Below are 15772 nucleotides of genomic sequence, written 5' to 3'. Positions count from 1 at the left end.
CACGTACTCCAGAGACATTCATACCTACAGAGTGGCAGTTCTGCTGAACATCGCATGACACGATCAAATTGCATGCATGCAAATGAAATTTGCCATATGTCATGTTTCTGTGTCAGTTTGGTAACACTTTATAAGGCTACCTACATATGGACTTCATAAGACATGTGCAAGCATTACATATCATATTTATAAAGCAAAGCGTGGGCATTTATAATAACTTATGTTAGTATTCACAATGTGACGTTAGATGTTTCATGTAGCAAGTGACACTGGCATGATATCGGACATGACTGAAGATAAGAGAGAAAGTGCGCCCCATTCTCATTATGAGAACAGACTGTGTTTGATATTGTAAGAGTTGATGATTGAGACTCATCTAGTTGTTTGATGGCAGCATTTTGTATTTCATTATGAATGATCAGACATTACTACAGTCATCATCACCATCCTCAAACTTACTGAGATCCAATCTGATGCCTGATGTTGAAAAGCGTTAGGCCCATAATAAGTGCAGAAGAGAAATTCTGGAGTACATTATCCCGCTCCGTAATGCCCCAAGTGAATAACAGTTTAACTAGATACTTGTGCAGTTGCAGTGTTACCTTACAAAAATGTAATCATCACACTCACAGTCATCCACAAACAAACAAACGAAAAAAGAAAAACAAAAAAGATTGATGCTCTTAGGGAGATCTATGATCTCTTTAGTTTCAGACAGTGTTACAGTGTTGATTGACCTTTGGTCATTTATAGACAGTTTTAGAACGTTTTAGACGGTGAGACTGTTAGTAGTTAAGATAAGTGTTTGACTAATGAAGGGAGATGTTGAAGAATACTTACTGGGCAGGCTGTTTTTGTTACAACCAGTGCAGTTTGGACACAGTAGCAGGAAAGTATTTCTTTACTTAGAGGAGGACTGTTCTCATCATTGTAGGTAATTCATCACTGTTATCAATGAGAGAGAGAGAGAGAATGTAAGAGGTGTTGACTTAATCCAGTGCCCTCAGAGTCTGAACATGCTGGAGCTGTTTATATTATAGAAAACTATAATATTATAGAGAACTAGTATAATAGTTTTATAAAGTAGCTATAGTAAGGTTTTTTTTTTAGGTTTTTTTTAGTTTTTATATCATCAGAGTATTAGTCTTTTGGAATTAAACATAGGCCAAATATGTTCCCAAAATTGAGAGCATGTTGGAGCACAGAGCACAAATTTAAAAGCCCTTTAAAATCCATACAGCGTTCAGGCAAAGAAAGGTTCATTTGAAAGAATAATTCGCAGTGTAGGCCTCCCGCACACTCAGAATTAAAGAATTAAAGCAGCCTGTCCCTTCATGATCATCTCCCCCAGAGACCGTACCAGCATTGTGTGTGTGTGTGTGTGTGTGTGTGTGTGTGTGTGTGTGTGTGTGTGTGTGTGTGTGTGTGTGTGTTTTAGACATGGCAGAGAGGAGTTGTGAGGAAACTGACTGCAGAGACCCCTGGACTGACATCAGGAGCAGAGAATCTAGTTTGACTTGACTCGTTTTTATGCAAAAGAGGGGATCTGGTGTAGATGTGTCTGAACTGCCAGGTGTGTATTACAGTGGGGGAGGGGACGAGAGAGAGGGACAGAGAGAGAGAGACAGAAAGAGATAGGCTGTATTTAGACCAAATCATGTGGCGCACCACAACAGGGTTGTATGAAGGTGTGTAGGAATATGTGCGTTTTTATTTTGGCTACAGAACAAAATCACTGTGAAACAATCAGAAAATAACATTTTATTAGGGATGCACGATATTATCGGCTCGTCATCGGTATCAGCCGATAAAAGCACTAAAATGAAATATCGGCATCGGCGAATTCTGCCGATTATGGGAGGCCGATATGTCGCCTTCCCCTCCGCCGCCTGACTGTGTCATCCCGACGTTCCCGGTGCTTCCTCCACAGGCTCCTTTCCACACCTTCTTCCCACTTTAACCTGAATAACAAACCGGTGCTTGGTGCTCCAGTTAGATCCACATGGAGAGCCGGGAGGCTGGCAGAGGTTAGCTGGCTGTGCTTCCCTCCGGCCATGCTGCGGCTAACGCTCAGCTAGCCTCCCAGCTAACCTTAGCCCCGGCTCTCCATGTGGATCCAACCAGAGCACCGAGCCCCGGTTTGTTATTCAGGTTAAAGTGGGAAGAAGCAGCAGGTCTGACGGGCAGCTGAGTGAAGTGGAACCTGAAGTGGAAATATATTTTTTCGTGGAAGTTGCAGCCCTGTGTAGTTAACAATTAACAAATCATTCTTAAGTGGTTAAGTATATTAGAATAGGAATTTTGGGAGTATAACAATGTACTCAAAGAAAATATTGAAAGCAGAATTCAAATTCTTCCAAAACCTGCAAATACCTCCGGCCTTGTCCCCCTCTCTTTATAATGGGACTCCAGACTTATTTTAAAAATGGGACAGGGGCGTCAGTAGCCCTCTGTCTATGGCTGATGTCCTGTTTTCAAAGGTGCCATAACATTTCAAGCAGTACAACATATGAACTAAAAACATAATACACACAGTGGGCACATATTAATCATCTACAAATTTACACCCATCATGCAACTGATGAGAGCCAGGGGGAATAACAAGATAGAGTGTGTGTGTGTGTGTGTGTGTTTATGCAGCTGAATGAAAGGTGTGTAAGAAATGTGTGCACCTCTATCTTGTTGAGTATCTATGCCAACACTTCTAACGATCCAAAGAGTCATAATGGGAATATTTCATCTGAGAATTTGTGAAAGGTGTTTGCATACGTTTGTATGATAGAGATGTCTGTTGCAAATTTCACTCACCAAGTAGACCATTGCTCCCCTGAATGATAGAAGGAGACAGAGGCTGTCTGTCTTTTTACAATCCAGTTTTTATCTTTTTTCAGTGCTGTTCCAGCACCCTCAGTTCATTTCATTTGTGTTGCTTGTCTTTGTCATAACTGACAATATAATTTGTTAAAAGGAAATCAAGTTGTCAATTTTGAATTGTACTGAAGTGCAATCTCTTCCCTGAAATCATACACTAAAAAAACCCAAACACAAATCCCCAGAAACATTATTTTCTTGTTACCTGCTGGTCTAACAGTCTTACTGAGGAGAGCGGCTGTCACAAGGGCTTCAGTAAAAGGGCAGATAAGACTGTTCATAAAGGAGCGAACAATACTGATACCAAAGATTTACATGAATTTGCAAGATTTGGGTCATTTGCGTTGGAAACATGCACAGTTAATGTGTGCTAGTTTGTGCATAAATGAAACGTTGTTATCACCATTCTTGTCTCCATTATTCAGTGATATCTCCATTTTAGAACAATTAAAAATCCAACATTTAATAAGGTATTTCAACCAAAACATGATCTGGAATACAGCAAATAGTCTCCAAGGATTTATGAATATTTCCCCACTGTGTTGCTTGGAGCTGTTAAATATAGATCTCAGAATTACTTTTGCAGGAACAAAGATCTGACTTAAAATAAATTATGAAATGCCAGCCATGTGCTGCTCATGCCTAACTCGTGTGGTTTCTATTAAGATAAGACTTCATAGCTGTGTGGTTTTGTCTAACTGTCTCTTGCACTACTTTTGAACTCTGCCTCTCCATTATTTTTTAGCTGTATTTAATAGTCTTTAAAGATTCGCCCCTTTCCATCCCAGTTGTTGTATGCCTTGTAGTTTTTTAACATTTCTTTGTGATTACGGGATACGCTAAATGTCTTCAAAGGAGCAGCCTTTTCACCACTCAGAGGATTTTGTTTTTGAAAGCAAATTGTTTTATACGCCCTTCAGCCAAAAATACTTGAAGCTTTGGGCTAATCCTGCCACGAGTAAAAATGAATAAAATTCAAGATTATGATACCCTGTGATGTCCCCTGTCATATTGGAGTATTAGTTTCTTAATACTTTTTAATACTGAGCAGGTAGGACCACAGCAAATAGGCAGAAATAGCAGTAAGACTGAAAATCAGTTTACTATGTGTAAAGGCAATAAGAAAAACATGCTACAGTTAAAATGATCAAAATTTAGGACAATTTAAATCTTTATTTTAATGCATTCTCTTTTTATTTCCCCCCTATGTTACGTTTTTCAGTTCATGAATTAGCTTGAAAATGATTAAACAACGCCAGCTACAGGCGTTATGACACTTTTAAGGTGGACTGGAACATTCCAGTCGGAAGCTGTGAATCAGACGCCAACTTCATCCTCGTCCCGATTTAAGAAGGTATCGGTGCAGCTCTTCTCCATGGATGTACAACGATAACAGTTCTCTTTATACATCAATGCTCTTCTCCACGAAAGCTCAGGGGTGACTTCCTCATCGTTCTGGGGTCTCGCGAGCTGACCACGAGAACAGTGAGCTAGCAGACAATCCCTCACATGTGAGAAAAAGAGATTTGTACATCTTTAGTGGCAGCAGGAATTGCTGAGGATGAGGATGTACAATATCTGTACTCAGTGTTACTCAGTGTTTGAAGGAAGAGAGAATCTGTAGAGAACTTGCAGACTGTATTACAGCGCTCTCCCTATCAATTAAGGGTTAGATCTCTAAAACTATAACTCCTATGGGAAATATATTTTACATTTTGAGAGAGAGGAGGCTTGTAGCGACATCTTGAGGCATGATATGTGCTTGAACAGTTAAAACAGTGAGTTAGACGTACTCAGGATTTTTCTTTTTTTTTTTCTAAAAAAAAGCTGCTGCTGAGAACTGCTGTACAGGCCTCGCTTTGGACATAAATTGCTCCAAAAGAACAAAAAGTATCAAAACACAAACACAACTTTAAATATTGAGTCTGCAACGTTTTAAAGTTTGCACGAGGTCTGTAGGCCGACGTACGTCCGAGCACGTGAGTTTCTAAGTAAGAGTTTCCAACTTTTCTGAGGTCTGTCATTCCTCCCATAAACTGCCATTAAAAATTTCAACATTTAAAAAAAATAAAATAAAATCACTGGAATATGCTAGAAAAATAAAAGTAATAGCACATTAGATTGTTAGAATTGTTAGAATTGGAGCCATTTCTTGCTGTAAGCCAGTGGGAATAGTCAGAAACTATAAAAATAATGAAGAGAACGAAGAACAGTGTGATTGCTGCAGGTGCAACAATCACACAATTAACTTAAAATGGATTGCCTGTTTTCTTGCAATGTAATAACCACCTGTACTGCATAGTTGTGACAAGGATGAAGGCCAGAAACTCTTTTGTAAATTAAGTGACTTCTCCTCATAGAATAGAGAAAATCTGAAACATTCAGGAGATCTGAATTAGCACTTAAGAACAGCGGCCACAGACGCACACCAGCACTGACTCAGAAACATGTTAATGGGACTTCTGTTTATAACAAACTACAGTGAGTCCAGTCAGATGCCTCCGATACTAATACAAAACTAATTGTTTTCACCAGACTATCATTTATTTCTAGGCTCATATCATTTATTTTGTTTTGTAGTGTGGCTATAATCATCTTTTTATAATCTCATGTCATATACCAATCAATAGAATTCTAATGTGCAGCAGAGTTACCATGTTGTTAATGTCACTAGTGTCTCTTTAATGATACTCTAATGTCAGAAACATCACAACAAACAAACTCAAAGTTCATGGTTTAATGGGGACAAATGAAAACTGAACCAGGCATTTATGTTATCAACATATCTACATTTAATACAGTTTCTCAAGCTCTAGGATTTCTCAAGAAAAAAACAAAGAAACCTATTTTGTCAAGAAATAAAATCTGAGATACACAAGCAAATTATTTACACTGTCTGCACCCCGACACGAACCACCAACAGGCCTAATTCACCACAGACACACATTCAGCTGAAACAACCTGTAAACTAATGGCACTGAACTGAAAATGTGTTTTACAGAGGCCGCCGGGGAACCAGCACGCGAAAAAACTCGGACTGAGGTATGGATGAGATAAGATGGTCGTAACTCTTCCAGCATTTCTAACACGGAGGAGGTTGATACAGTGATGCTAGTGAACCTCAATCCTTGTCGAAGGATATTCCACTACTTAAAGTTAGTTTCACACTGCCGATCGCTTTTACGTTAGTCGTTGCAACCATTTTCTTCTTAACTGTGGCGCTGTGAGGAGAAGGAGGTGTATAAAATTAACAGCAAGAGGCTCAGGGTGTGAAAAATCATCTTCTTGCCTTTGCAAAGGAAAAGAAACAATTCACTTCATGCTTGATGTGAGCATCTACTGTCATTCCAGGCAAACAGCACAATGTCCGAGCACATATTTGCTTCTATGAACGACACAAAGACCATTCTTTAAAAGCACATTGTAGCATCAACCCTGCCAGCTGATGTCATCTATGAAAATTTCAAACACTTCAACATTTTTTTGAATTAATATCCAGCAATGTGAAAACTTTTTTTTTTTTCTTTTTTTTTTTGTTATGTAGCGGTCATTTTCATTCATTTTCTGTATCCAGTTCAAGGCCGCTTTTCATGAAAATCTTACATTGTCCTGATAAAAAACATTATGAATTACTGTAGGTGAAACAGAAGAATACATTATGCATACATTCAACTTATTTCAATTGTCTGTATTTGGGGTGTGATTGATATGCAAAGAAAAAAAATGAACTACTCAAAATCTTACAGTATGGTGACACGGGTGGGTGTGTTTGGAGCGCCGCCTGGAGGTGGAGAAGGACTTGGTTTCCTCCGATCATGCCAGCTGACACACTTATGATACGCTCTTTTTCAATGATCATCATGTAAACCTTGCATACAAACTGGTCACCCTCATTGAGAAGAGGATTTTGGCATTTTTTTTGTCACCACTTCAGCAAATGAGGGCAAATGCTCCGATGATGTTGTTTAATGAAAGAAATACTGGAGAAAAAAAAAAAATCCCCAAATAAAAAGGTCAATGTCTTAATGAATTCTGCCATCAAAAATGTGGATTTGTTTTATATTGGTGGTATGTATGAAAACACTGGAGTGCAATGCTGATGTTTTCCTAGGATTTTGTGGCACTCAGAGATAGAAAGACATAGCGATAAGAGAGAAGGGAGGAGGCGAGAGAGACCTGAGAATTTGGCCCCTTATTTTGAGCAAAGAAAGGAGTCAGGCTTAGAGGAGGAGAAACAGCAATGACAGAAAAGAAGAGGATGTAAGAGAGACAGTATGGAAAAAGTAGAATGAAGGAGGAGTCTTAAAGGGAGCAGCAGGCCATGAACACCAAGCCTTGTATGTTTGGAGCGGGAAGTTTTACAGCGAAGATGTGGGGAGGAGAGGCAGACTGAGATACACGGCTCCTGTTCGGCAGTCCAGTCTAGTGTGGTTTTTCCCCGCTTGTGTAAAGTACATATCCAGGCAAGGGGTGATCGGTTTGCTAAAGTCTTGTGTTGTCCAGGCTTTGTGTTGAGTCATCAGGGTATGATGGAGAAATGGGAAGAGGGGCGGGGCCCCCTTCAGTAGTCCTCCACCCAGCCGTTCTCCTGGATAAAGGCATCAATCACTTCTTTCATGGCCAGGTTGGGGATCAGCTGGTCCTGGGTCAGGGGACTCCTGGTGACCGGGTCGAAATGACCCACTCGCTGCAAAGAGAGCAGGTTATTTGGTATTGTTATACGTTGTGATATTAAAACCGCTGAAAAGCATCTAAGGCACACCTTAAAATTTCACAAGTAATCCTGAAATTCCAAGTCGGATTCACCAATTTCTCTTATCGGCACAAACTTGTTGTAAATCATTTGTTTCAACCTAATGATTACCACCTGTTCATGATGTGGTGAGGCGTTTTGATGAGTAGAATAATCCAAACCCATACAAAGCTATACAAAGCTACTTGTTCTGCTCCGTTTGTGGGCAAGTGTCCTTCACAACATTGTCACCAGAGACTAAAAAGACGACCACGGAGCCTCCTGCTGTCAGAAATCAGCAGGTGAAAACAAGTTCAGCAGTGTCTTTTTAGTTTTATTAGGGGACCCAAAACAATTGGAAAATAAACATACAGCTGTCAACGACCTGTTATCAGAGCAGCGCCATACAGGACAAAAATAAAGAGATAATGAAGTCAGATAATATAAAAATGTCTTTAAAAAGCAAAGTGGTCCATTAGCTAAAAAGGAGGCGGTCAAGGAGATGTTATCATGAGAAGAGAATATTTTACAGTAGGTGATGTTACACTGTCTGGTGTTATAACAAAGGATGTTTCAACTACTGTACTGTATAAGTTGCCATACCATATACACCAATTAAATAAAAACATTTACATGTTTATTTTAGGTAAATGTGTTTATTTTAGTTGATTCCTTTAACAAACTCAAAATTCATTCAGCTTAAGGCATTATTATTAAGTCAATCCAGTGTTTCCCCCCCAGTAGAGAGAAGCAAACTGTCTGTACACGACTTGTACAGCTGGTCTGGACTGATCAATTTTGTTCGTATCGTAAGCGAAAATTCTACGAATAAGAAAATTGGTGAATCTGACAAGTTGTCTTTGTTTTGATTAAAATATCAGTTCTGATTCTTCTTACCAACCACTTAATGACTGAAATTGCTAACAGTATTTATGTTTTAATTAGCATCTACTGTTCATCCAAAAGATACATAATTCAGAAATGTATGTATTAATATAAAACCCTGAAGATATTAGTTTATGAGCATTATGTGCACATTTAACTGATGTTTATGAACTTGTCACAACCAACTTTTAAGTTTATGTGCGGCTGTGGCTCAGGAGGTAGAGCGGGTCGTCCACTAACTGCAGGGTTGGTGGTTCGATCCCCAGCTCCTCCTGTCCAGGTGTCGAAGTGTCCTTGAGCAAGACACTGACCCCCTAGTTGCTCCCAGTGGTCATGCCAGCGCCTTGCATGCAGAGTGGGAAATCAGCACCAGCCACCAGCCAAATGCTGGTAAAATATGAAAGTGGCTAATAGATTTCAGACACAAAATAATTATTTATTGAGTGGTTGGTGTATTTGAACATTTATCTGTCAGTGGCTGGTAGATGTTCCCACCCTGCTTGCATAGCATCGGTGTGAGTGTGTGTGTGTGAATGGGTGAATGAGAGGCAAAGAATTGTAAAGCGCTTTGTCCGTTAAGATAGAAAGGCGCCATTTACCATGAAAATCAGTGGTCATAAGCAAAAAATGTTAAATCTGAGATGATCTGTACCTGTAGGTGCTCTTCAATGTCCTTGCGATCATAGGTGATTCCACTGGGTGTGATGCAGGGCTCCCTCATTAGCTCAAAACTGATCTTACCACACAGATAATCTGGAATCTCTCGCTTCTGGAGGGACAAAACACACACACCAAGAGTCTCTCTGATCTAATGCTGAGAGATGGATAATATGATACAACTGTTACAATCTGGTCTTACAAGGTTCATTACAGTTTAATGACAAACTGCTGCCCGGCAATCATATCCACATGTTTTTCTCTTGAAACCCACATCACCCATTCCAATTTTACATTAAATACTGTATAAAAGCGCCAATGCTCATATTGAAGATATTCTAAAATCGTTGACATCAAGTTACTCTCAAAAATATTGTGGGCTTTACTTTTCTCAGTATCACTCATCTCTATAGTGAACCCTCCAGCTCGTACACCTTCTAACACACACATTAGAGAAACACCCTGCTGGCAGCCAGCGCAGAGTAATGTCAACTTACAACTACCTCAGTTGAGCCAACAACTATCTATAGCAAGGCTAATTAATCACCGCAAGCCTTGGCAAACAAACAGTGATGGTTGCCATAGCAACAGTTTGGGCTGGAAATAGGACATAATGGTCTGCCTATGGTATAGGTGCATTTCTCACAGATGCATTAACATGCATTCACAGTAGCATGTAGAACAAAGCACGCAGAATGTACACACACTAAAGAAATCTGAGATGCGCCATCATGACCGCACACAACTCTCAATGTGTGTGAGTCTATTTCTGTTGTTGCTACTGTATGTTGGTGATCAAAGAAGAAAGTGTGTGGTAGGTGTGTGCTGTTAACAAAGACACGTTTGTGTGGGTGAATGCGATCAGTGTTTGTCAGTCTGTGTGTGTGTTAGCTCTACGATCGACTGGTGAAATATCCAGGATGGTTTTGCCCAGTGCATGCTGGGATATTAGGAATAAGCGGGTATAGGAAATGACTGAGTGAAGAAATAAAATGATCATAAATACATTATGTGTTACATGCTCACTGAGTATTAATAATGTTAAAATAATCATTTTCATACTCACTTTTCTTTTCTCATCCACTTGAGAGAACAGCTCATCCATGTCCATTAGATACTTATCCTAAGTAGGACACATTTCCAAATGTTACCAAAATGCTACACGTTACCAAAATAATGAAACATATTCATAAAAATTCAAGTACATATCAAAACATAGAATTCCTAAATTTGTTCAGCAAATGAATGACAACTAAGCAAGACCAAGACATGAGTAATACTTACATGTTTTGATGCAATCTTGCCAGCATCGCCTCCACTTTGATTGTCGTCCTGTTTTTCTTTGTATTCTTCTAATTCTCTACACATTCAGAACAAAATAATAATGAAACCCACGTGACAGATTCGTTCTCGTCACAACACATTAGAGATCAATACCTGGTAAATAAGCAAGCAAGATATTTGACTGCCTCCCCACTGCCCGGTCTCACCTTTCCTTCTCAGCCAATATGAGTTTGGTCAGGTAGGCATGTAACTCGTTCTCCTGGTTGATTCGCTTCTCCTCGATGCTGTTCCAACGCTTCTTCTTAGCAATGCGCAAGGCGCTAGGGATGTCATCTCCAAAATTCAGCCTTTGCTCTTTTGCCAGGTTATAAGCTGTGTAAACAAAAATGTAATTATAGAAATGCAGAATTATCAATAAAATGTAATACTTCTTTTCTTTCTGAAATTTCTAGGGCCATTCCTTTCCACTGTAAAATATCATCAATATATTAAAATGATGGAAACCTTGACAGAGCCTGCTATAATCCAACTCTGTAAATACACATATCTTGAGCCCATAGTGTGACTCAGAGCAGAAAAGCTGATACAAGAGCAACAGTTTCATCTGTTAATTAATTATACTCGGCAATGACCTGAAGAAGTTACACTTTGACTCTAAGGCCACTGACAGAAGGGATGTGGGACCAATACGAGTTTCAAAATAAACCCATGGACAATACAAAATAGGAGGACATTAAAGCCTAAAATTATGCGATTTATGAGAAAGTTACCTTTCTATGCTGCCATAAAAAGATGAAAAAGTTTTATCATCTTTAGGATTTTGCTCTGACCTTTCTGCAGGTTGCCAATGGCCTCGTCATAGTTCTCCAGCTCCAGGTGACACTGGCCCAAGAAGAAGTGGGCCTTGACTGACTGACTGTCCAGCTCCAGCGCGTGCTTACAATCCGCCAGAGCCTTGTCATGCTGCTGCAGCTTCACATGGCAGAGAGCCCTGTTGGTGTAGTACACTGCCACAGATGGATTACGGTTCTGGAAGGCAGGACATACCAGACATCACAACACACATACGGATGGCACCATAGAATTTGCTCTTCTTTGCAATCACAAATACACACAGAGTGAAATTTATCAATTCTGTTCTTCAAACAAGGACATTACTACATTTTTAATGTGGTTTAGTTAAGAAGATGTAATTCAACCACTGATATAATTTCTTTTACGATAGCAGATACTCACAATAGCTTTGCTGTAGCATGTAGCAGCCTCCTGGTACTTGCGGCAGAGGAACAGCCGGTTCCCCTGCTCCTTCAGCTCCTGCGCGGTGGAACTCTTCTCCGGGCTGCCGGCCATCTTCTCCACCGGCTCCGCGGGGCCCGCCTCGCCCTGCTTCCCTATCCTGTTCCCCGTCTCTCCGGCTGGCTAACTGGACAGGTTCAAGAATGCCCCGTCCCTCCTGGATTTCCAAAACTAAATCAGAGAGAGGGCATGCATGCAAAGTTTAGCCAGTGTTGCCGCCGTGCATTCACTGCAATGCACCTGCAATGCGCGTCTTGAGCGGATTAACTTAGGTGCAGTCCTCGATGCCACCCAAAAGGAATTCGTTTAATTCGCTGACTGTGCACACAGCCGAACACAGCGAGGTGGCTACACTGCCGGCGAATTAACTATTCATGTGACGGACATCAGTGGTGACTAAATGAGCTGCACAGCTAGCTGGTCAGCCATCGGAAAACAATGTACACTGACGGTCCTCACCGTTAGCAGCAGACCGGTGCAAGACTTTGAACTACAACGTTACACCGCTGGTATACGATGGTAGTTAGAGACTGTAGTAGGATAAAGTTAGAAATCATGGCTCACACGTAGCAGCGAGACACAGTTGATGAAGCACAGACAGTGACAATGTCGCTAACTAACGTTAGATCACTGAAACAGGAGATCGGTGATGGTAACGATAGCTTGTTAGCTAACGTACCTAGCATAAGGTATGTTGTCGGTCTACACCGGGCGGATGGCTACTAACATGGCAATTATGCCAATTCAGCGCCATTAACTACAGTTACAAAAAAGGTAATGTAAGCAGCTGCTGTTTAGAAAGTTTGGAATATATCTTACTGTGGGCCTTAACAAGTCGCCTTGGCTCAACGCCGCTCGGCAACCTGAGAAAATAGAAAATAGCTAACGCTAGGTTACCTTTTATGCTAATCACTTTTATTTCAGCTCTTTCGATGCAAGTTATGGTTCGATTCTTTCTGCCAATCGTTGCGGTTTTTAGTGCTCACCTTTTAAAAGAAGCCCTACATCAAACGGAAGCTGACTTCATATAATCCAATATCAAATCTTATTCGATTATTTTTCTCCCATAAGAGCTGTCATGACAGGTTGTTGTTATGCTGACGTCAAGCGCTTACGCGAAGTCGACGGAAGCCGAAAGGGTTTTTTTATTTCGGAAAAAATAATTAAATGAGTGACAAACTGTCGTTTAATTAAACTATTGAATCAATGACAATCCCCTCGTGTTAACCATGTTTCAAACAAAACATAATATATTCTCGGTAATGTATCCGCACTTCCACCAGTTCTGCCTTTTAAAGCCAATTTACAACATCTGCCCATCTACAAGCAGCAAAGTGCAAAGTGATGTCAGCAGATGGCGCTCTATAATCACTTGTTTAATCCAACCTGTAAAACTGACACAGGTGCAAATGCGTATTGGAAAAACTTTTTGCTAAATCGTAACTGACAGACAGAATGGATGGATGGATGGATGGGTGGATGGATGGATAGATAGATACAGATTTTTTGAGGAGTGCCGCTGCTCTTTGAAGCACTAGGGGCAAGAATCTGAAAAAAACAAACACAACGCTGAACACTGAACACTGGAGATTTAACTCACATTAATGTGGCTCACTTACAGCCACCTACAGCCACCATAAGTGACGATAATGAAAGCAGTAAGCAGTAGCCAAATATTGAGGACACTTGTTATGTCTTTTTTTGCCTGTAAATTCTGACAGGACAACAATCTATTCATTTGTTGGAGGCGTGTTGAGAGAAAGGTCAGATTATGATCAAGAATTTAGTATATATTATCAGGGCCATCCCACCCACAGAGAAATTCAACCACACACAGACACATCCGTAGATGACCTCTGAATCCACATAGGCCTTTACAATAAGAAGAACATTCAAGTTTAGCCATGGAGGAATTAGCAAGGCTGTGGCTGTGGACAGGGTCACCCAGCCTGGCGGGCTTCTGTGAAGGCTCCGCACAGAGATCAGTGTGATGAAGATTAAGGCACATCCCCTGAGCAAACACACTGATAAATGTGTGAGGGGGGCCGCTGAGGCACAGACCCCACCAGCGCTGTGTGTCCCCAGCTGTGTTTACCTATCTGCGCCAGTCTGGTCCCCTGATCCCCTAGAACACCCACCAACCCACCCACCCCCAATTAACATCTCTGTAAAAGTGGGATTTTAGACCGTAGACACAGACTGATGCACTATAATCTGCTATAATCAGTGACACTAATTTTGGCAACACCAAGCAGTTATCAAATGACAATCAATTTTTCCCTCTCTTATACTTTTTTGCCTCTGCCTTTCATATACTTGCCTTTTAAACTCAAAATCTACCCTTACTGACATAAAAGAGGACAAAATATTTGAAGTATTACAAACTAACAGTCCCCAAAATTGCCATAAAGTTGAATCAACACCTCCCTAAAACAGTTTCAACAAAAAAAAAACAATCATTATAGCCTTCATGTAGGATTCATTGCAGGATTACTGTATTACACTGCATTAGTTTTGGTTAGGTGTACCTAATAAACTGACAACTGAGTGTAGTTTACAGCATTATATTTGTGTCTCACACTGGAACATTTTGAGCTCAGAACAATACTTACATTTTGCATAGAAATTGTTATCATGCAAAGAATAAATAGAACACAAATCATCTTTTATTCATTATCCATTATGCACATACATACATACATAAAGTGTACAATAATAACCTCTCTTACTCAGTTTTACTCAACTGCCTTCTCTAAAATTCCCTGATCTGTGTGCCTGCAAACCCTTTGGCACTTTCATAAAGTGTTTCTCTTTCTGAAAAATATGTGTTTGCAATAATTATTTTTCTCTGCTCAAAATGTCCCCTAATGTACCCAGAATTTATAAATAATGTTAAATATTATTTTTTTCTCACAAGAAAAATACTTTATCATATAGAGAGACTTAATGTCAGTTTGACTGACCCTCTTTGATTTACATCTCAATAGAGGTGTTTTTTTTATAGTATCTACATAACTTTTCCTCACAGATATGAGTGAGGTTTAGAAGTTGCTCAGTATGTGCCACAATCTTCTTTTCATCACCCTGCTTCTCTTGCTCAGAGTTTATGTGATTATTTATGAACAATTATACAGTATTTACTCCTCTTTAAAGACCATGTTCCTGACAGAAAAAAAGAGATGAAAATCAGTCTTTTATATAATTTCTGTGCATTTCACTGCCATAAAAAAGTTTATAGATCATACAAAATTCTACCACTAAGTATTGTGTGAGGAAACCCTACATACCAGGAGCTGGGGGTAATTTGAGGGATTTGTTTGTAAAGGATTATGAACAAAATAGAAACAAACTCGCCACATTGTGATGGTTCATATGAATGCTGTTTGAAGTGCTCAGTGTTTACATTTAAACTGCCTCTCCCTCACTCACCAACCAGTCATCTGCCCTCTTTTTGTGTCCAATATCCCAACCGCCATCCTCCACCATCCTCCCCCATCAAATCCAACTGCTGCCCACCTCACCAGCTGGCTGAGCTTCCAGTCACCTTGGCAACGTGACCAGGAAGTTGCCCGGTTCTTCTGGCACAGCTGAAAAGCTGCCATTTCCTGATTGATTCTGGTCTTTCTTTTTGCCTGTGTAGTCGTTTTCCCATTTGGCAGTGGGCTCCACTATTCAGCGCCAAAGCGCCTGAAAAGAGAAAAAGGGTGAACACACTCTCCTTAGCGTTAAGGGAAACCTCAGGTTCAAATGGGTAAAACAAAAGCAGCATTTATCCACAATGGTGGCTCTTTGTTTGGTGGGTTTGCTCATTTCGAGAAGGGGAAAGGCTCATAGACTTGTTGCAGTTTGTTCAAGTGGGTCTGAATGCAACATGAACAAAAAAGTAAAATAATAGTTCCAGTTTTAGCTGAAAGACAATGAAAATGCAGGAAATTACTGTTTGAATTTATGTCTAAACTGATCAAAGAGACACAGTTTCTTTCAATAAAAGGAAATGCATTTTGATTGCGAGAGAGTCAGACCTGAGCTTATATTGTTGTACTGTCA

General features: G+C 40.2%; 1 protein-coding gene across 2 annotated transcripts; it reads right to left on the bottom strand.

The window, feature by feature from the left end:
• Nucleotides 1-5593: 5593 nt before the first annotated feature.
• Nucleotides 5594-12858, bottom strand: stub1 (STIP1 homology and U-Box containing protein 1). 2 transcript variants are annotated; one of them, XM_044337925.1, is made up of 8 exons: nt 12712-12858; nt 11666-11896; nt 11260-11458; nt 10636-10801; nt 10430-10505; nt 10212-10268; nt 9141-9257; nt 5594-7558 (listed from the first exon to the last, which is right to left on the bottom strand). In XM_044337925.1, exons 2-8 carry the CDS (start codon nt 11777-11779, stop codon nt 7433-7435), a joined length of 855 nt encoding a protein of 284 aa, XP_044193860.1. In that variant the 5' UTR covers nt 11780-11896; nt 12712-12858; the 3' UTR covers nt 5594-7432. The 2 variants fall into 2 exon arrangements, with proteins under 2 accessions (XP_044193860.1, XP_044193861.1); XM_044337926.1 differs by lacking the exon at nt 12712-12858 and adding an exon at nt 12545-12639.
• Nucleotides 12859-15772: the final 2914 nt, after the last annotated feature.

This window comes from Thunnus albacares, chromosome 20, assembly GCF_914725855.1.
Source record: "Thunnus albacares chromosome 20, fThuAlb1.1, whole genome shotgun sequence".
Classification (NCBI taxonomy): Eukaryota; Metazoa; Chordata; class Actinopteri; order Scombriformes; family Scombridae; genus Thunnus; species Thunnus albacares.
The sequence above is the reverse complement of the archived record's forward strand: the minus strand, read 5'-3'. Positions and strand labels throughout refer to the sequence as shown.